Source organism: Pantherophis guttatus, chromosome 7 (assembly GCF_059756535.1).
Source record: "Pantherophis guttatus breed Tessera chromosome 7, ASM5975653v1, whole genome shotgun sequence".
In the NCBI taxonomy this organism is placed as follows: domain Eukaryota; kingdom Metazoa; phylum Chordata; class Lepidosauria; order Squamata; family Colubridae; genus Pantherophis; species Pantherophis guttatus.
Window position 1 is genome coordinate 31402321 of NC_142069.1, and position 21307 is coordinate 31423627.

Sequence of the window (21307 nt, forward strand, 5' to 3'; positions counted from 1 at the left end):
TCAGCAAACATCTTCTCCTAATCAGTTCAAATGTCTGAACAGTGGTTGAAGCAGGTCTAGAGAAGCAAGCTACAGGATGATCAAAGGCATCAGACCTCATGTGAGTTACTGCACAGACCATGGCTTTTGGACTAATAAAACAGTGATGCCTTGTCTATGAGATCCCCTCGTATTCTGTTTTTAACAGGTATATGGTGACTTCTCTACATCACTACTGGGGATGGGGGATTATTGGGACTGTTGCAAACTATAGACTTCAACACAAATGTTTAACTCAGTCATGGTTGAGTGTATGTATCATAGCTGTCCTAACCATAGTAGAAGTAAGCTAAGATCCAAGGGGCATCTGCTGCTCAAGCTGACAGTTTTAAGTTCCAGGCATAAGCATATATATCTTTGCCAGCCTGCAAAATCTAGTGTACAGTACCGATTTTTAAGTTTTTCAGTGAGGAATAGAATTTGTTTTTTATTTTATTTTTTATTTTATTTTGAATTTGTATACTGCCCTTCTCCCTGAGGACTCAGGGCGGTGAACAGCCAAATAAAAACATCAAATACAAATATTAAAATACAGTTAAAAAATATATATAGATTTGGCCCCATTAATTAAAACGATAAACAAAACAATTAAAAACACTTAAAAAGAATTAGGCCAGGCCGGCTTGTTGGAAAAAGAAGGTTTTAAGGGCACGGCGGAAGGCACTGAGGTCATGGATTCTCCTTATCTCTGGGGGCAACTGATTCCAGAGGGTGGGTGCCCCCACAGAGAAGGCCCTCCCCCTGGGGGTCACCAGCCTGCATTGTTTGGCTGATGGCACCCCGAGGAGGCCCTCTCTGTGGGAGCGCACGGGTCGATGGGAGGTCGTCGGTGGCAGTAGGCGGTCTTGAAGATAGCTAGGCCCTATGCCATGGAGTGCTTTAAAGGTGATAACCAACACCTTGAAGCGCACCCGGAAGCGCACCGGGAGCCAGTGCAGTTCACGCAGGAGCGGTGTTACATGGGAGCGCCACGCTGCTCCCATCCCTACCCGCGCTGCTGCGTTCTGGACCAGTTGGAGCCTCCGGGTGCTCTTCAAGGGGAGCCCCATGTAGAGAGCGTTGCAGTAATCAAGGCGAGAGGTTACGAGGGCATGAGTGACTGTGCACAGGGAATTGCTTAAGTTCATATTACTGAGATCCTAGACTAGGTTATTAAGTCAATAAACTAGAAAGGCTGAATTCCCAGGTCCCTGTTTTTAATCATAAACAATCAATTATGTCCATTTTTTTTGCCCTACAGGTAATTTCTTATTTTTTTTAGAGAGCCCAGCATCTGAGTGAAGCTTTCTTTTACATTTCAACTTTTGGAGAATTTTGCTTAAATTGGACGTATTTTTTTTTTGTTGTTCTAAGACTTGTAAATACTTGTTTACAGACTCGCATTTGGACCACCCTCCTACCTACAAAAAGTTGTCCTCTCATACTACCTGCATCCAGATATTTGGTGTGGACCTGGGCCCCTCTAGATCATGCTGGCTCAGGAATTCTGAGAATTGAAGTCCACAGGTCATAAAGGGGCCATAGTTTCCCACTCTAGATCCAGATGCATGATGCTTGTTGCTTGACTATGTCAACTAATATAAATATGTAAGTAATTCAGAATTATACATGATGAATTTGTCTTTGGCAAATCCTGATGGAAGAAATTTAGGAATTATTTTATGTGCTGAAATTCAGTAGGTTTATTTCCATGAAAAGAAGCAGGGCTGGATATGGGTTATTATCTTACAAACAAATATTTATCACAATTCAAAGAAAATGTAGCTGCCAGTGAGAAATGCTGCATCCATGAAATTACCTTATAAGCTCTGTGCTCAAATCCCAACACAGTTTTTTTCCCACTTCTAATAGTGTTTTAGCTTCTTAATCCGTTTATACATTGACTTGCTTAAATAGTAGATTAACCATTAGTGAGCTGTATTTGCCAATGGGGAGGTAGTACATCCTCCTCTAATGCAGATGGGAGAAATGAGGTAAACAGCAGCTTCCATGCTACAATCATAATATTGGAATAGCCATTTAGGCCATTAAGTCTAATCTCAGTATAAAAATCCAAATGAAAGCATCCCAGACAGGTGACTATCTAGACTCTGCTTGAAAACATCCAATCGGACTTCCTGTTTGCTGCTGGCCGCCGCCAGACGTTCCTTAGGGATCGTCAGCTTCCACTGCCTGTTAGAGCCGCCTTCACAACGGAACGGCGGCTCGAAAAAACTCCGTTCCCATGAGGAAACGGAGATAGAGCCGGCAGGGGTGGGTAGAACTCTCTGCAGAGTCCCAAAAGTTTTTCTTTTACTTTTGGGATGGAGCGGATGAGATGCCCCATATCCCCAGCCGTTGCTCCGGGCTTTGGGAGACCTCTGCTAATGCAGAGCCAGGCGTCAAAAGCAAGCTTGCGAATTTGACAGATTACTCAAAGAAAATGTGAGCTGGACCTGTAATACTGAAGCGCAAGTATTTTACTTATCTTTTAAAAATTACTTAAGAGAATAGAGGAAGAGAAAGAGGAAAAAAGTTTCTTTTTAAAATGGCGTCTGCCGCGGCTGGAGAAGAGTTTGAGAGGGAAAGTTCTTCCGTTTTTTATTATTACAATGTAGCGGAATAAATACCACTGGCTACATTTGTAGACAAAACTCCGCTCCTGTTTTTGTTTTTCTCTTTTTTCCCTGGAGGCTTGAGTGTTGCTGGCTGGAAGTCTTTTGTCTTGTTTTTTTTTTTTCTTCTTCTAACAAAGCCTGCTTAGGCGGAAACATGGCACTGAGGCTTGTGAAGTCAGACAAACAAATAGGTGGGGGGGATTCCCCCACCAAGAATTTAAAGCAATATGTTTTAACTCTTCAGTCCCAGAAACCTGATTTTAATATAATAGAATTTCTCTTAGAGGAGATTGAAAGAAGGGATGAGATTGTGAATCAGCAACTTGAAAAATTTAAACTAAGGAATTGGTGAAATCCAAGTTTGATTTTTTGCAGCAAAAAATTTTAAAATTGCCAGAATTCATGATTCGGTTGGATACAAATACTAATTTACTAGAGTCAAAAATGGATGAAATTCAAGATAAATTGGACAATAGAATTCAAAAAATTGAAAATGATTTGTTAAATATTCAGGATTATAGTTCAGAAGAAAAATTTAAAATGGATGCTGACCAAAAGTCTGGTAATGTAGAATATCTGGAACAGAGGATTCAAAAAGAGGTTCTAAAGATACAATATAATTTCACAGAATATGCAATAAGACTTAGAGGTTTGCAGGAAAATAATAGAGATGACTTAAGGAAAATATCTTCTGAATTTCTAGCTGGGATTTTAAAGATTCAACCTGAGGAAGTGTTTTGTAGGATTGACAGAGCTTATCGAATAAACTCTTGGACTGCCAAGCAAAGGCAATTGCCTAGAGATGTGGTAATCTATTTTTCAGATAAAGAAATTAGGAATAAAATTGTGCAAAATTCCTTCAATTCTAATTTGCAATTGTATGGAAGAAAGATTTGGATTTACAAGGAACTCCCACCTAAGATATTAATGGAAAGGAAGAAATTTGGCTTTCTGGTGTCTGAGTTAAAAAGGAGAAATATTCAATTCCGGTGGGATGTCCCAGTTGGTATTATATTGAGATATCAAGGAGAAAGATACCAGTTAAATACTGTTGAAAGGGCGGAAGAATTTTATCAAAATAGGTTGAAAATGAATTTAACGTCTTCAGATATAATACAGGATAAGCAGAAGGAGCTGGAACTAAAGACAGAGACTGTACCAGATAAATTGCCTTTGGATTTATCGGATACCCCAGCTGGATTATCTACAAATTTGAGAGAAGTGCCATCTGATTTTAATGTGATGACTTATCAAGGCAAGGACAAGCATGGAAACCAATTAGAGGATATACAAGGGATAAAAAAGAAATGCGAGACACAAAAAATTAGGATGGAGGTCAAACCCACAAAAAGAAAACAAAAAAAGAAATAGGTTGTACAAAAATAGAAATTTCTAACCCAAGCAACAGTGAAGCCAGTGATTTTAAAATATGAATGATTATGTGAAAACATAGAGGAGGCGACATATTGGTCAATATCATCCTGAGGATAGTGGCAGATCTCTGCATTGCCGTAATTTTGGGACATGGAAAGAGCCTCAAATTGATGGTTTTGAATTATCTATTTTGAAACTTCTTTTTGTGTTGATAAATATATTATAATTATCTTGAATTATAAGGCAAGAGAATCACATTGGGACATGCAGAAGATCGGGTTGTTACCCAATACGATGATGGAAATTAATAATCCTGATGAAACCCACAATTATTATTATATGGAATACAATTATAATGTCACTCGGGTGGTTGTTTTTACTTTTATATATATAAGAAGATGTTTACTACTGATGGGGGCAGATATGATTGGAGATCTTGAATAAACTGTTGCATCCGCAAGCTATGTCACCCTATTATGGATGTTGGTTTTAACAATCCAGTGGAAAGACTTCAAGAAGATATTATATGGACTATAAATTTAAAGTTATTGTCTTTTCTTTTTTTTATTTAGATATAATGGAATATATATATATATATATTTTTAAGTAGTGTGGGCAGTGAACTAAAGATATCAAGAATTGTTGTGTATGGTAAATTTGTAAGACAGTGGGTGAATAAGCTAGCTACAGACTGATTAGTTTAAGAAAAGGGATTTTTAAGTGATACATTTAGGGGAGTGGAGGAAATGGATAGAGTGGAATAAATGTTAAATTAGATTTTATGGGGAGCCCGCTTTGAAATGTTATTAAAGTAGGACTTATTGTATAGTTTTAAAGTGGAAGGTGGTTTTGAATTGTTGCAATAATGCATAGATATAAAACACTATTATGCTAAATTAGAGTTATTTTATAATAGTTATAGTATAATGTGTTTGTTTTTTTTTGTTTTGTTTTTTTTTCTCTTCTTCTTTTCTGAAATGTATGGATAAAGGGGGATTTATAATACTTTTAGTAAGTAAAGGTTAGTATTTTGAGGAGGGAGTAAGTAATCTGTTATGAATTAGGGTTTTTTTTTTTGTTACGAAGAAGTCACAGGGGGGGAAGGGTGGGGAGGGGGGGTTAGGGAGGGGGGGAGGGGGGGGAAAAAGGGGGAAAAATTTGTATTTGAAAACCTTTTCAATAAAAAAAAAAAAAAAAAGAAAACATCCAATCAAGGGAAGCCCATCACCTCACCAGCTAATTGATTCCATTATTGAACTGCTTTTACAGCTAGGAAGGTTTTTCTAACATTCATTCAAATTCTGCCTTCCAGTAGCTTAAATTTGAATTCTGGAGTGAGAGAAAAAGGTTTTGACCTTTTTCTATGTGACAGACATGCCATAAGCATTGCAGATCGCAGCCTGTTCTTACCTTTCTCTGGGAACAATGCAAATAGAAAAACACATTTTGTTCCACATAGTGTTTTTTTATTAAAATAAATGGTCATAATCCAAACATATAGAAGTTAAAGCTTTACACTGCATTCAGTTAAAAAAGATTTTAAAAAGCAACCTATTCATGCCTGCACAAGTTTACACCTAGAAAAAAAAATCAGGTTCAAAAACATCTAATTGAATTAGCAATAGTACAAAATTTGGCTACAATTCTGATGGCTTCCTGAACGTGGTTATTTAGTAGGCAACACATGGTTGCCATGTGAGAGTAGTCTGCATAGCTTGTGATTCTGCCCTTCCAAAAGTAATACTGCATTTCGGAAGTAGGTGCACTACTGTCTCAATTTCAGAGTCTGAACAGATACACAAATGCTTCTTAGCCTTTTGACAAAGATCAAGTATATGTATTTTGTTCCGCATGTTCATGTGTTTGCTCAAAAATGCAAGTAAATTTTCTAGGTGTTGAACAGAATGATAATTACCAGCATGTGTGGTCCTATATGTCAAATTGATTTAGATAGAATAAAGTACAGGAGGGAGTCAGGGAAGGCAGACCATGTAGATGTACAATGCCTAAAATTTTGTCTAGAATGCTCAAAAGCCATTCTGGTAGGGAGTTGTATTTTCCACATAGCTTAAGGGACCAGGTTATGAAAGAAGGATATTCTTTTTCTCCCGGCAAGAATAGATTACCTGTTGTTATTTCTACAACTTCCTCGCTTCTGAATACCTCAATTTTAAGTAATAAAATAATACATCTGCGCTGTGCAGAAGTCAGAAAGTTGTAGAAATAATAATAGGTAATGTATTCTTGCTGGGTGAAAAAAAAAGTGAATAAATCCAGCATGTACTTATGGTAGTTTATTTATTTGTTTATTTGGCTCTGAAAATGTGCACATTTCCTATAATACTGTTAGACTATAACAAAATCAAATTGAAATATTAGCTGAATTTACAGAGAAATGGACTTAATTGGTAAACTACTCAATAATATGTTTCCAGATTGCCATAAAAATAGATTTGCATGTTTGCTTTCTTTTATTAACTCATCAATAACTAGTTAACTTACTGAAAATATGTTTCAGAAAAGTCATTCCATTTTCACTTGAGGAAAATAGATTTTTTTAATCTACTTAATTTAGGAAGACAGTTTTCTTCTGGTCTGTGTTTTTCTCCTATGTGTATCTTGGAAATTAGTGCAATCTCCTCTCAACTGTTCCCCTCCAGATGTTGAATTGTAATCTTTAGGCATTAACTGTACCTTTAGAGATACTGATTCTATATCTTAAGAACAAAGGAGATTGCTTCAATTGCATTTTAAAAAGAGAGAAAATTCCAGTTGTTTTACATTTTAGATCACTTATAACTCCTTGTTTTCTGATTTAGATATCTTTCTTCAAGGGCCTGAAAATAAATAAAAGAGACATGCATAGAAAAGGGATAAGACTGATTGTTTTCTGAGATGGGTTTCCTTAACAATCTAAATCTCTTCAAATTATTTTTAATAGGCATTTGAATATTTTTCATTGCCTATACAAAATTTGTTGCTTTCTCTAAGTACCTCATGGGAGAATGAAAATACATAAGCAAACTGCATTTCAAGAAAAACATCATTTCATTCAATTACCACAAATGTAAGTAAGTAAGGTGTTTTGTTTTTTTTTAAAGAGTTGCAGTGTGGAGGAGAAAAATGAGAAATCATAACACTTCAGCAAGTAATACTTTGTTGCCCTGGAAAATATGTCCCTGTAGCAAATGCTGTTGTGAAAGGTTGTGACAGCTGCTCTTTCTATTTTTTGGGCTGGGAACAGAATTGAATGACAATTCACAGAGAGCGTCCTTTTGGTTAAATATGCTGCAGAACAAAGCGAAGGCCTAATGCTAGTGCTGAGTCAGCAGCTAGAGCAACCTTTGATATTTAATAATGCATGGAGTAAATTAGATGGTGACAGCCCTCAAGGTCTAGGCCTTCTATATGTAATTATGTACTGCTGAACTTACAAAATGTCTATTTTTGGAGAAAAGACAGGGCACATTATAATTAAAGATTTATATAGCAAATCTGATCTGCAGATATGTGTGACAGTACCAGTGGTGGTATTGACTTACCTTCACTATCGGTTCTGCTTAATGTAGGACCAATGGTCATACTGGTCAGGGTAATTCACTTTCCTTCACTTATGACCATAATTCAGCCCAGAATTATAAGTGTAGGTCATGGCAATCATTAAGCAGGCCACCATGTGACCATACTGATTATGACACCTTTTTTTTTGTGGCAGTCATTAAGTGACTATTGTGGTCATTAAGTGAATGCCATGGCCATGAAATGAACCCATTTTAGCCAGTGGGTGTTTTTTGCTGGTAACTGGAAGTAAACACCAGTTTCCAGCAAAAACATCCATAAATACAGGCTGATTGTCAAGCACCCAAAATGTGATCACATGACTGTGTGGTATTTCTTGGGAGATCTGTCATAACTTCGAATGCTTGCTAAGGAATAGGTTACCTCTATGCAAAATAAAAGAGGTAAGATCTCAGATACTGATGGGACCAACACTTTCAATTTTTTTTCTTTGAATTTTAGAGTAGTCCCAAAGTATGTCCCTCTTAGGAAAATAACTCAGCTAGTTATGAAAACTGTTAAAATCTGGCCAGAGGGTGCTCTCAATCAGTTGCAGGATTGCTTTGAAACCACTGAGTGGAGCATATTCGAACACCTAGAACTGCATGAATACACCGATATCGTACTCTCATATATCAAAGTGTGTGCAGATAATGTAATCGTGGGCAAGTGCAGAGGTACAGATACTTCTGAGAGCCCGGAATTCCACCTTTAAGGCAGGGGACAGAGAAAAATACAATGAGGCCAGGGCAAACCTACAAAGAGGCATTAAGATGGCAAAACAAAAATATAAACAAAAGGTGGAGAACCATCTAGCAGACAACAACCCAAAGCAAGTGTGGCAGGGACTGCAGCACTTAACCAATTACAAGGGCAATACAATGAAGGCAGTCAACCCTGATGCCTCGTTGGTAGAGGAGTTGAACATCTTCTTCGCCCACTATGAGGTGAAAAGACCTGACCCTATAGCCCCAGTCCACCAGCCTTCCAACTCCCAGCCACTCACCTTGTATGAACACCAAGTGAGAGCTGTACTGAAGACTGTGAACTCTAGTATAGCTGCAGGTCCAGATGAGGTGCTGGGGATAGTGGTAAAAACTTGTGCCAATCAACTAGCAGAGGTCCTAGCAAGGATTTTTAACATCGCCTTGTGAACGGCCAATGTTCCATCTTGCTTGAAAGCAGCCACTATCATTCCAGTCCTGAAGACAACAGGAATTAACAGCCTGAACAACTACAGACCTATTTTACTAACGTCTGTAGTGACGAAGTGCTTTGAGAGACTGTTTCTTCAACACCCTAGGTCATGCCTCCCACCAAATATCGACCAATACCAGTTTGCCTACAGGGGGAATAGGTTGACAGGCGATGCCATAGCTACTGCCCTACATTCTGTAGTGAGTCATCTAGAGAAACCTGGGAACTACGTCAGAATGCTTTTCATAGATTACAGCTCGGTCTTTAACACCATCCTCGATGAGCATCCTCATTGAAAAGATGACTACTTGAATTTTCCTTCTCTCACCTGTGATCGGATTAAATACTTTCTGATGGACCAGCCACAAACAGTGAGTGCTGGGCCTTTCATATCCTCTTCCCTGAAGCTCAGCACTGGCTTTCTTCAGGGCTGTGTGCTCAGTCCCTACCTGTACTCATTGTACACATATGATTCTGAATCTTCTGACCCATCTAATGTGATTATCAAGTTTGCAGATGATACCACCGTATTGGGCCTTATTACAGGTGATGAATTAGCATACAGGGAAGAGGTCCAGAAGTTATCCACATGGTGCTCAGGAAACAACTTGCACCTAAACATCAGCAAGACCAAGGAGATGGTGCTAGACTTCCAGAAGAAGAGAGAGGAACCTACCCCACTTTATATCAAAGGGGGCTGTGTGGAGAGGGTCTTCTCTTTCAAATTCCTGGGAGTCCATTTTAGTGAAGATCTCACCTGAAAAAATAATGTGATCCAGGTGGTCAAGAAGGCTCAACAGAGACTCCATTTCCTTAGGATCTTGCGGTAAAACAAGGTGGAACAATGACTGATGATCTCCTTCTACTGGTCTACGATAGAAAGCGTCCTCACATATTGCATTACGGTATGGTATGCTGGCTTGACAGCCGCGGATAGAAAGACATTACAAAGAGTGATGAGAACAGCACAAAATATCATGGGCTGTCCCCTGACTTCACTAGATGAACATGCTAGGACTCATGTCTTAGCAGGGTGAGGAAAATCCTTAGGGGATGACTCACACCCTGGTCAGCACTTCTTTACTCTCCTACCATCAGGCAGGAGATATAGAAGCATAGCCAGCCAAACGAACAGGCTGGAAAATAGCTTCTATCTGTGGGCTGTCAGACTTCTGAATGCAACATAACACCATAACTATTTAGTATGATAGACTTGCAGGGCCAGCACAATGTGTAACATGTCTACACTGGTGCAATATAATATAACGTAATGTAATGTACATATATGTATAGAGGATTGTGTGTTTGTTAGTATGATCTATTGGGTTAGGGTTTTTTTTCTTTCTTTCTTTCACTTATGAGTTATTGAGATGTATTTTGTGTTTGGGGGGCTGCACTAAGGGAGGCTCATCCAATCTCATTGTACACATGTTGTGCATTAACAATAAAGGTTTGAATTGAATTGGAGAACTTTGGTTTTTTAAAATTGTATATTTTTGTGCATGCAGATTTCTAGATGCTTTTGGCATAGACAGATTTACAGATTTTACAGATTTACAGATTAACAGAGGCTCTCTGTGGCAGCCGCTCAAATATTGGAACACTGCTATCATTTCTCCCCTAGTCCCTCTCTTCATTAGACTAGCCATGCCCAGCTCCTGTAACTGTTCTTCCTGTATTTTAGTCTCCAGTCCCCTAATCATCTTGGTTGCTTTTCTCTGTGCTTTTTCTAGAATCTCAACATCTTTTTTGTAGTATGGTGACCAAAACTGGATGCAGTATTCTAGGTGTGGTCTTACTAAGGCTTTATAGAGTGGTATTAGTACTTGACTAGATCTTCGTTGTATCCCTCTGTTAATGCAATTTAGGATTGGCTTTGGCTAGACAAATAGAAAAAGGGCTCTGTTATACAAAGGGAAATATATCTAACTTTCCTCTATATTGGCAATCGGGAATCCTCTTCACTATGCAGAATGATAATTTGATATCATGATAAATTTTATGTTAAGCATTCAGTAAATGCCAAAGTAGGCGGTAACCTCTTTTAACATTTGTTTAAAAGCTAAGTCAGCATTTATATATGACATTCAGCATTGTTTGAACTGATGGTAGTAGGGCTGTGCAATACTCAGATTTGAGGGCACAGAAGTGCTTAGGAACAACCATCCTCTTAGAGCAGCTGCAGCTATCCTGGGACTGCAGCATGACTCACCTCCACCTCCAGTTGTAGATGCCCAAGCATGTACTCATTTCGTGGAAGAGTAGTTGCAAGTTAGCTCATGCTTTTGCTTGTAATGATGCCAGATATAGGCCAAGATAAACTCTGAGTATTTTTGCAAAGCATTTGCAAACCAGCATAAGCAGTTTAATCAAGGAACTGACTGAAGATAATCTTGACACTGTCCTTGAGGTGTGGCAGCACAATGGGCTGAACCAGAATTGATGCAATCTTGTAGTGGTGAAATCATATGATGATGAAAAGCAGTAGTTTCTAGGTGATAATGAGCCCTGTAGATATGGGGCAAAAGAGAACACTGTCTGCAATAAGACAGCTGGACCCATGGCAGCTATTCATATACTCATGCATTCATCCTTTCCAGTCCCAGATATCCAGATTTCACTCCAGGCTTAGCAATAAATCTTAACTTGGTAGTACAGTGGTCTAAAGCACCCTGTTATTAAGAACAGCTGCCTGCAATTACTGCAAGTTCGAATCTCGCCAAGGCTCAAGGTTGACTCAGCCTTCCATCCTTTCTAAGGTAGGTAAATTGAGGACCCAGTTGTGGGGGCAATAAGCTGACTTTGTATAAATATACAAAAGAATGAAGGCTATTGCTTAGCGCATTGTAAGCCGCCCTGAGTCTCCGGAGAAGGGCGGCATATAAATCAAATTTAAAAAAAAACTTTCCATTGTTTCATCCTGTATTCAAGAAATGTGCTTACAACAGAAGCTTCAGAGACATGATTTAGCTAAATAATTGGCTTTAATGTAGAAAAGATAAAAGCTCTGTACATGCAGAACACAAAAATCAAGCTCTGTATATATATATATCTGCTCCAAGGTTTAAATTGCAGGCCTTTTCCTCCTACGTTGGCTTCTTTTCCTAGCCTTGAGACATCTACTCAATGTTTATGTAACCGTTTTTTCGGGTCACAGCACTGCTACTTCCTGCCTCACCAGCTTCAGCCATTGCACAGATGGGGCATCTGTCAACATAGATGAAAAGTCTTCTGTCCCTTTGCTGAAGTCCTAGAGTGGTCATTCTAGGAGAAGGATACTTTTGTGGATGATTAAAGATAGTCCCAAATTGAAAGAGGCAAAACCAAGGAAATATATGTAGTTTAAAAGCAAACAGAAGCCATCCAGAGTTGTTGAGTCAGATGCCCTCAGAGTTTAAACAAATAAAACAATATATTTTCTCAGAAACTCAGAACAAAACTAGCAGTTCTTTGATCTAATTGCAGATGGTAGTGATCCAATTACGATGAATTTATATAAATTTAATATAATGTGAAAGAAGGCATTGTACATAACACCATAATAGAGATGTATTTTTTTAAAATTTGGGGATTTTTTCCCTTCTTCTTTTTGTAAATCTTGTATTGTTTTGATATAATGATATTTGTACTGTATGAATTGAAATTATTAACGTTCTATTATTTTAATAACTATTGAAAATACAGAGAAACATTTTATCAATATTAATTTAATAAAAAGAAAAACAAAGAACTAAAAAAACAAAAATAAATAAAAAGGAACTTTCTCACTTTTTGTACGCTGCTGATTTGCAATATTATAGATATTTAAACCACTTTAGAAGATAGACTGTGATTATATTTGCCATGCTGTATGATGTATGTATGGGAAGCACTCTTGCTTAAATTTGCTTAAAGTTCTATTTATTAAGTTATTGATAGGTATTTATAGGCAATTCCAACAATTCACAAATGCTTTTAACTAATGAAATATTTGGTACCAATAATATATTGTTAATATAAAATAATGCAAATTAAAAAGAACCTAATTTATATTTCATTTATATTATATTTCAACAAATCTATCTCCAATTCATTTCATATTCCCAATTTCAAAATATCTACTCCCCCCCAGCAGTACAAAGGGTTCTGCTGCATGTTAAAATAAACTCTAATTATGGATATCAATTCTTATATTTCTGGACAAAAAGAAGAGGAAAATGTTTTGTGGGCAAAAACAAGTTCCCCCCAGTAGCAAGGACTGATTTCTCAAGTACTTCTATGAATGGACCTATTCTATCAGTTAAATTGAACATTTAAAATCTATTGCAATGTGCTGATGATCAAAGAAAACTCCCACTGACAAAACATTTATTCTTTGAAAGATCATCATGAATGCATCTCCTGACTGGAGGGATGAACATAAATTGTTTATGACAATGTCATCAGACCTGAACTTTCTTCCCACGGGAGACTGCTCTGAATTTTAATATGACTCATGAATTAATTGATTAATTATACCACTTAATTTTATCAGCTCCAAGTCTCTTTGCTCTTAAAGTTCAGGAGCAGGACTCACGAGAATTGGATTTTGATTTGATTTTCTAGCTTGGTATCTTCCGGTTATATCAGATGGTCTACAATACCGAATTTAAAAATAAAAGCATATATGGAGAATGCTAGGTTGAGGGAAACTACTTTTTTTTGCCATCTTTCTTCCTCCACTGACAAGAGATCAGTAATAGCAAGTATGTATGTCCTTGAGAGGAATTTATCAGCACATACAGAAGTCTGATCAGATCAAGCATCTGCTTTCTTGAATGCATCCAGGTTATGGATGGCAGGAGTTCTTTTTACAGTTGTCTTCTATTATTGAGCATTCAGTGCTATGTTGTCTCTGTGTATTTATATTATTTTGTGAGTCGGCTACTTACACTGATTCAAGAAGATCCTGTCTAATTGCCTCATAAAGCTTAAACCTATTCTTTGCTTTGAATCTTGCAAAGTTAGAGACCTGGTTTACACAAGCTAGATTATGGTTTAGATCTCCTGAGAAGGTTGCACTGAGTTACAGTTTTCTCTACTGGAAGGCAGGTACCAGACAGAATAAACTGTGACTGAGTTCCTACACTGCATTAAGCCAGGGGTGGGTTCTACTTACCTTTACTATCAGTTCACAACGGGGCCGTGCACGCTCTTCTGCACATGCACAGAAGCGTTCAGATGACGTCGGGGTCGGTGGGTGGAGCCTCCTGCTGATTTTACTACCGGTTCTACAGAACCAGTGTGAACCAGGGACAACCCACCACTGCATTAAGCCATAGTTTGCCTAATCAAACTATTATATTGAAGCTGAAATTCACTTAAACCATAAGCAAGCAAACCTCGTTATAGCTCAGCATAATATGTGAATTCAGCCAGTATGTATGTAGGATCACTTATTTTAAAACTAAAATACTCTGCACTAATCTTAAGAAAGAAATGCTGGCTTCCAGTCTTTATACCTTCTCACTGGCAACAGCAAAGAGGGTCAGGACAGGATCAATGGTTATTGCAGCTGGCAACCAAAGTTCCACTCTTTTTCTATGTGCTTTAGCAATAGCATTTAGACTCATATACTGCTTCACGGTGCTTTACAGCCCTCTCTAAGTGGTTTACAGAGTCAGCATATTGCCCCAACAATCTGGGTCCTCATTTTATCAACCTCGGAAGGATGGAAGGCAGTCAAACTTGAGCCTGGTGAGATTCGATCTGCCAAACTGCTGACAGCTGGCAGTCAGCAGAAGTAGCCTGCAGTACTGCAATCTAACTACTGCACCACTGCAGCTCTTTAGTCTCCTCCCTTTTTTCTCCTCTCCTCTCCTCCCCTCTCCTCTGATTTAATAGAATAAATTCTGTGAAGTCATATCCAGAATTAGAAGAAACCAGTAATATTTATTGAAATCTTCTAATCCTGATTAGAATCCTGGATTTAGATAGTACAAAGCAAAGAAGCCGATACACACACACACACACACACACACACACACACACACAAATATGTACCCCGTACTATATCAAAAAGCTCTGTTTCCTGTTAGAGAGTCAACATTCTGATTTATAGATCCCATTTTGTGTATTTATTTATAGATGTATATTCAAATACATCTCTGAGGAGGCTCATAGTACAAAATTAACACATAAACACGGTTAATTTTTAAAGTACTTGTGAATTATGGAGGAAATTGTTCATTCTCTACAGCAGGTGGATCTTCAGATTCTGCTGAACAAATTTAGGCATCCAGCCCAGCCAGTATGATCAAGAATAAAATATGATGGGAATAAATGGAAAAAATATTTCTGATCTCCTGCTACTTTTTAAGTCCTAAAGATTAAGGGGAGCATTTTAATTGAACCTGAGGATTTGGGAAGGGTGGTTTTTGTAAAACTTATGGAATGCCCATGTTCAGATTTAAGGATTCCCAAAGGGTATCCACTATTGAATCTATAGCCTGATGCTGTCATCATATCCTAAAGATGCAGCCTGAGATATACAGCACTGGATACTAGTCTTTTGTTTAGTCTCTCTAGCCCCGGTGAAGTGACAACCTATAATACTATTTGCAGAGTGATACTTCCCCCAATACTTTCTTACCATTAAATTCTCAGGATAGACTAAGGAAGAAGAAATGACATACTAGAGGGATTTGGTGCCATTCTGTCAGCATGACCAGCTTTAACTCCTGTATCCTTCATTTACTCTATTTGTTTTAAACGTATATAATAGTTTCAGTATCTTTCATCTTTTGCAGGATGGTGGAATATTCCCTGGATCTTCAAAATATTAACTTGTCTGCAATTCGCACTGTACGAGTTCTGAGGCCCCTCAAAGCCATTAACCGAGTGCCTAGTAAGTCTATCTGCCTCCTTCCTTTCTTGACGGGGATGGGAAAATGCACGTCCATGCCTTTTTCACGATAGGTTGGCACTGTATGAGTGATTTAGTATTGGGGTAATCCAGGGGCCACATGAATTCACCAGGATCCCTCTTGTGGTCTCCAGAAGGGAGGGGGGCAACCCCATGGGTCCCATTTTGCATTTTGAAGAGTTTGGAAAGCCTTAAGCTTTGTACATATTTAATGCATTAATTTTACTTCTTAAAAGTTTAGCTCCCAGCCCTATCCACTCTGGGAAAGCTTCCCCAATATGACAGCTAAAGTCTGGTGCAGTCCTCAGGCCAACTGAAGTTTCATTTCCCTAATGCATCTGGTCCCTGCCAGCCATGGCTGGTTAAATGTGTCACCATGAAAACAGACCAAACTCCCTTGGGAGACATTATAGCCTTTTCTAATAAAGCTTTTGACAGAAGCATTTCCAAAAATAAATCTCATGTTCAGGTCATAAAAAAGTGTGGCCTTTTAATATTAATTTCATAATAGTGAGAAGTTAAAAAAGAAGTTCTTGTATTGGGACAAGAGCTATTTCACTTGTCCTTAAATGATCTCCTGTTGGAAGTATGTGATGAAGAGTTCAGTGGTAGATTACAGTACATCAGGTTTTTTGAAGAACAGTAAAAACTGAAAGCAGATCACCAGAACGAAACAACTGTGGAAAGATGAACTGAATTGGCAATAAAATGGTAAAATTAGGTTGGTTCATGAATACAATCATAAATCCTCAGCTACATGTTGAAGGCTCTTGTGGTGATAAACCAGAAGAAGAGACATGAAATTACAGTGAATAATTAGAGCTTGTCTTTTGTAAATGAGAAATGGTCTCTTTTCATCATACTTTGGCTTTCTTTTATGTTGTTTACATTAGGATATCAGGACCATTTTATTCCTTTAAATGGGATTTTGTTACAGCTAAGGGTTTAGATGTGGAATGTTGAGTTAATTTATTTAGAACTCTGAGCTTTTTACTGATATTGGAGAAGTTACTTATTTGATTTGCCTATTTTTAAGAGATGTTTCAGAAAGCTTTAGAAAGTTGGCATTATTCTTCAAATAACACAGCCATTCTTGCAAGACCTGGGGAAGATCTTGGAAGTTTTCTGAAGGCTTTCTGAACCATTGCAACAACAGGCTGCATGATTTAGTGACTGAATGGCACATGTGTCTGGAATTGAGATGGCAGTAGGGAATGTTGGGATTGCTAAGGACTCTGGTGATGTGATGTCTTGATTTATGACCACATCATTTAGCAACAGAAATCCTGGTCCCAATTGTGGTGGTAAATTGAGGATTACCTCTCTATTATATTGGTTTGATCCTCTGTAATATGTTTATAAGTTCACATATAAATAGATCATGTAAAGATATTTGGGAAAGAATCATAACTCATAATTATTCTTGGCAGATCAAGACTCTACATTCGGAGAAATGTGGAATTAGCATTCAGTATGAATATGTAGATACATATTCAAACTAGATGCATGTCAGAGTGCATGCAAGTGAACTTCTCTAGGATTTGCATAATAGGGTATGATCTCCGAGTAGTTCTTCTCCATAGCCGTTACTCAATGCAATTTGTTTAGCAGGCAAACCCAGAAAAGGGTCTCCAAATTGGGCTGTGTGAGGAATAATTCTCAAGTACCCCACCTTTAAGTTCTGAGGGGTTTTGCAGCTAAAGTCATTTATTTAAATTTATCATAATAGCATTCATTGTAGCATTTATAGTAACTATTTTATGAAGTGCATGAAATGAACTGGAAAGTTGCTATCTGATTTTAGTTAAGCCAAAATAGTTACAGCCTGGTTTATTAAAGGATAAAAATATGGACAGCACACAATCCATTCAAAGTCATTTATCTTCTAATTGGCTGTTGTCTTTCAAGGACTTTATGAGGGAAGAGTTGTTTTTTGGGTAGTTTCTCATCCCTTAAAGCTCTGGAGAGATGTTGTCTTGACAACATCCATTCAAAAATTGATGCATATACAAAAATACAGACAGAAAATATTCCAGACAACTACCATCACCACCTCCTCCCCCTCCTCCCCCCGCTCCTCCTCCTCCTCCTCCTCCTTAGGATATAACAATATAAACTATTTATCAGTTACAGTATGTCAATGCTGTATCTGCAAATGCATGCAAGATGTACTGCTGTGTTTTCATGTTGTATGAGTGTTTATATCTAGCTATATATACATGTGCTTTCCTGTTGTACATGTGTATATATCCAGTATGTTCTTGTATAAATGAGACTGGCATTAGTACAGTTAACTTCCTCAACTAGGTGGACTCCCAAGTGTATTTAGCACCCAGATGTACAACTCCCAGAACTTCCAGATTTTGACCATATTAACTAGGAGTTATGGGAATTGCAGCAAATAGATCTAGACAGCATTGCATTCAGTAAAGTTGATATTTAATAATATAATCTTATTAAACTTATCAGAGCATAAAATACACATTATAATGAAAATAGTGGGAAAATGGAAAAGGGGAAAGATAGAACTGTAGATTGAAGGGGGAAAGAGAAGTAAAGGGTTAATGTCTGACTCTTCAGTGCTGTAGAATGAGTATAATAATGTTACAGCCTCAACTTTCTACTTTGCATACTCAATATATACTAGCCACTTCTGTAACAAAAAAAATCCCTCGTCTAACCATTAAATTTCAAAGTCAAAGTTAAGAGTTTTTTTTTTTCATGGGAAATAATTGTGAAGCAGCCTTAAAGCAAAACTAATATGCTTAAAAGCATGCAACTGAAAGGGCCATTCCATGGAATTTGGAAAAACTAAATACAATAAGCAAGCAAACAATGAGGGACATGACTTCTGGTATCTTGCACGACCCCTTGACATCCTATGATCTAAAAACATTTTAGACTCTCCCTAGAAATAAATGTTAGATAATAGCCATAGTTTTCTTTTCCTTTTCCTTTTGTTCCACTGAGTGCCACTCTAGGTCTTTGTGTATGAGAGATTAATATGAGTCAGGTTTCACAGGGAAATTGAACCATTAGGATTTCCTGGGCCACAATGTAAAAAGATTGATGCTTTCATTTTGTAGAGCTGCTTGCGTATCTAAACAAAATATTTAGAATAGAATAACGGAGTTGGATGGGATCTTGTAGGTCATCTAGTCCAACCCCTTACTTAAGCAGGAGACCCTATACCAGGGTCAGCATGTTCTGACAGGTTCTGGAGAACCGGTAGCGGAAATTTTGAGTAGATCAGAGAACTGGCTGGCCCCAAAGTGGGGTGGGAATGGAGATTTTGCAATATCCTTCCCCCAGGAGTGGGGAGGGAATGGGGATTTTGCAGCATCCTTCCCCTGGAGTGGGGTGGGAATGGAGATTTTGCAACATCCTTCCCCCAGCAGTGGAGAGGGAATGGGGATTTTGCAGTATCCTTCCCCTGGAGTGGGGTGGGAACGGAGATTTTGCAGTATCCTTCCCCTGGAGTGGGGTGGGAACGGAGATTTTGCAGTATCCTTCCCCTGGAGTGGGGTGGGAATGGAGATTTTGCAATACCCTTCCCCCAAGAGTGGGGTGGGAATGGAGATTTTGCAATATCCTTCCCCTGGAGTGGGGTGGGAATGGGGATTTTGCAGTATCCTTCCTTTGCCATGCCCACCAAGCCACGCCCACCAAGCCACACCACACCTACCAAGCCACGCCCACAGAACTGGTAGTAAAAAAAAATTGAAACCCACCAGTGCTCTATACCATTTTATAATGTTCTTTCCACATTATATACAGGCCAAGGAATACAGATACATTTTATTAAAATGATTATGGAAGGAAGAATGTGGGAGAAGTTTATAAAACAGAAAGTATTCTCTCTGCTCCTTTTAAGTACTGCCTTTCTTCACTGCACGGAATTTTTGCAGACTATACAGAACTATAACTATTGCACAGTGGGGATTTTACTGTGTTACTTATCAACTCTGATCAAATAATGATAGTAGTATTTGCATAACTATGCATCACACAGACATTAGCAAGTTAATATTAACTATTATTTGCATATCAGGCAGAAAAGCAGGAGATTTTTTTTTTCCATGCTGAATGGCAAACTGCACGCTTTCATTCTACACTTCATTAGTTTTTATTTGAAAAATAACTTTTTAACTTTGAAGAGATCAATTTTGCCCTAGATTTCTTTAATTCCGTCTTTATTATTTTATATGAACTCAAGGTGGCAAGCATGCATAATACTTCTTCATCCTCCTGTGGAATGCGGAATTTCAGAAAAATGGGAATACCAGGACATCTTATTTCCTCATGAGAAACTTATATGGATAGTCCTTGACTTATGACCACAATTGAGCCCAAGATTTCTGTTGTTAAGTGAGACATTTGTTAATTGAGTTTTGCCCCATTTGACAAACTTTCTTGCCTCAGTTGTTAAGTGAATCACTATAGTTGATAAGATAGCGACCTGTTGGTTAAGTGAATTTTGCTTCCCCATTGACTGTGCCTGTCAGAAGGTCGCAAAAGTGATCACATGACCTTGGGATACAGCAACGGTCATAAATAAGATTCAGTTGCCAAGCATCTGAATGAGGATGCTGCAAAGGTCCTAACTGTGAAAAACGGTGGTGGGATTCAGCCAGTTTGCACCACTTAGGGAGAACCGGTTGTTAACTTTCTGAGCAGTTTGGTGAACTGGTTGTTGGAAGAAATCATTAGGGCAGAGAACCGGTTGTTAAATTATTTGAATCCCACCACTGGTCATAAGTCACTTTTTTCAGTGCCATTGTAACTATGAAAAGTCATTAAATGAACTGTTGTAAGTTGAAGACTATCTGTACACAGGCCAGAAAGCCACAATCTGGACAGAACATGGTGAAACAGGGACTCCAGATTGACAAAGGAGTGTCACAAGGCTGCATTCTCACCTCTTATTTATTCAATCTATCTGTGGAAAATATATAAAGGGAAGCTTGATTGAAAGCTTAAAATTGGAGGAAGGCACCTCACTAACCTGCACCATGCTGATCACATTATTTTAATAGCCAACAATGCGAAAGTTTTGCATGCCCTATACTAAAAGACCACAGTGAAAAAGTGGGACTAATGTTAAATATAAAGATGATCAAATTAATGACAACAGGTAGAACAACTAGCAATAAAGATAGTAAAGTGATGGATTGTTTCTCCCTGTTAAGAGCAATTAGAGGAAGCAGTCAAGAAATGCATTGCAGGCCAGCACTCAGTACAGCAGCCGTGAGGACCTTGGAAAAAATATTCCAATGCTGTGAAGTGTTTATATCAGAATTGTTCAAGACATGGTGTTCCCTGTGACATTGTATGGAAGCAGAAGTTGGACTTTGAAGAAGTAGGAAAGGAAGAAGTGGAACAACTTGCCTCCAGAAATTGTGAATGCTCCAATACTGGAGGTTTTTAAGAGGATGTTGGATAACCATTTGTCTGAAATGGTGTAGGGTTTCCTGCCTAAGCAGGGAGTTGGACTAGAAAATCTCCAAGGTCCCTTCCAACTCTGTTATTCTATTCTATTCTGTTCTGTTCTGTTCTGTTCTGTTCTGTTCTGTTCTATTCTATTCTATTCTATTCTATTCTATTCTATTCTATTCTATTCTATTCTATTCTGGTCTGGTCTGGTCTGGTCTGGTCTGGT

At 38.1% G+C, this 21307-nt stretch overlaps 1 protein-coding gene across 3 annotated transcripts in view; it reads left to right on the forward strand.

Moving 5' to 3' along the window:
• The window catches only part of CACNA1I (calcium voltage-gated channel subunit alpha1 I), a 167429-nt gene that overhangs the window by 33478 nt on the left and 112644 nt on the right, over positions 1 to 21307 (forward strand). For all 3 annotated transcript variants that reach the window (XM_034403489.3, XM_034403491.3, XM_034403490.3), the window contains exon 3: positions 15533 to 15630. In XM_034403489.3, the coding sequence (XP_034259380.3) occupies positions 15533 to 15630 (98 nt within the window). The remainder of the gene's footprint in view (positions 1 to 15532; positions 15631 to 21307) is intronic.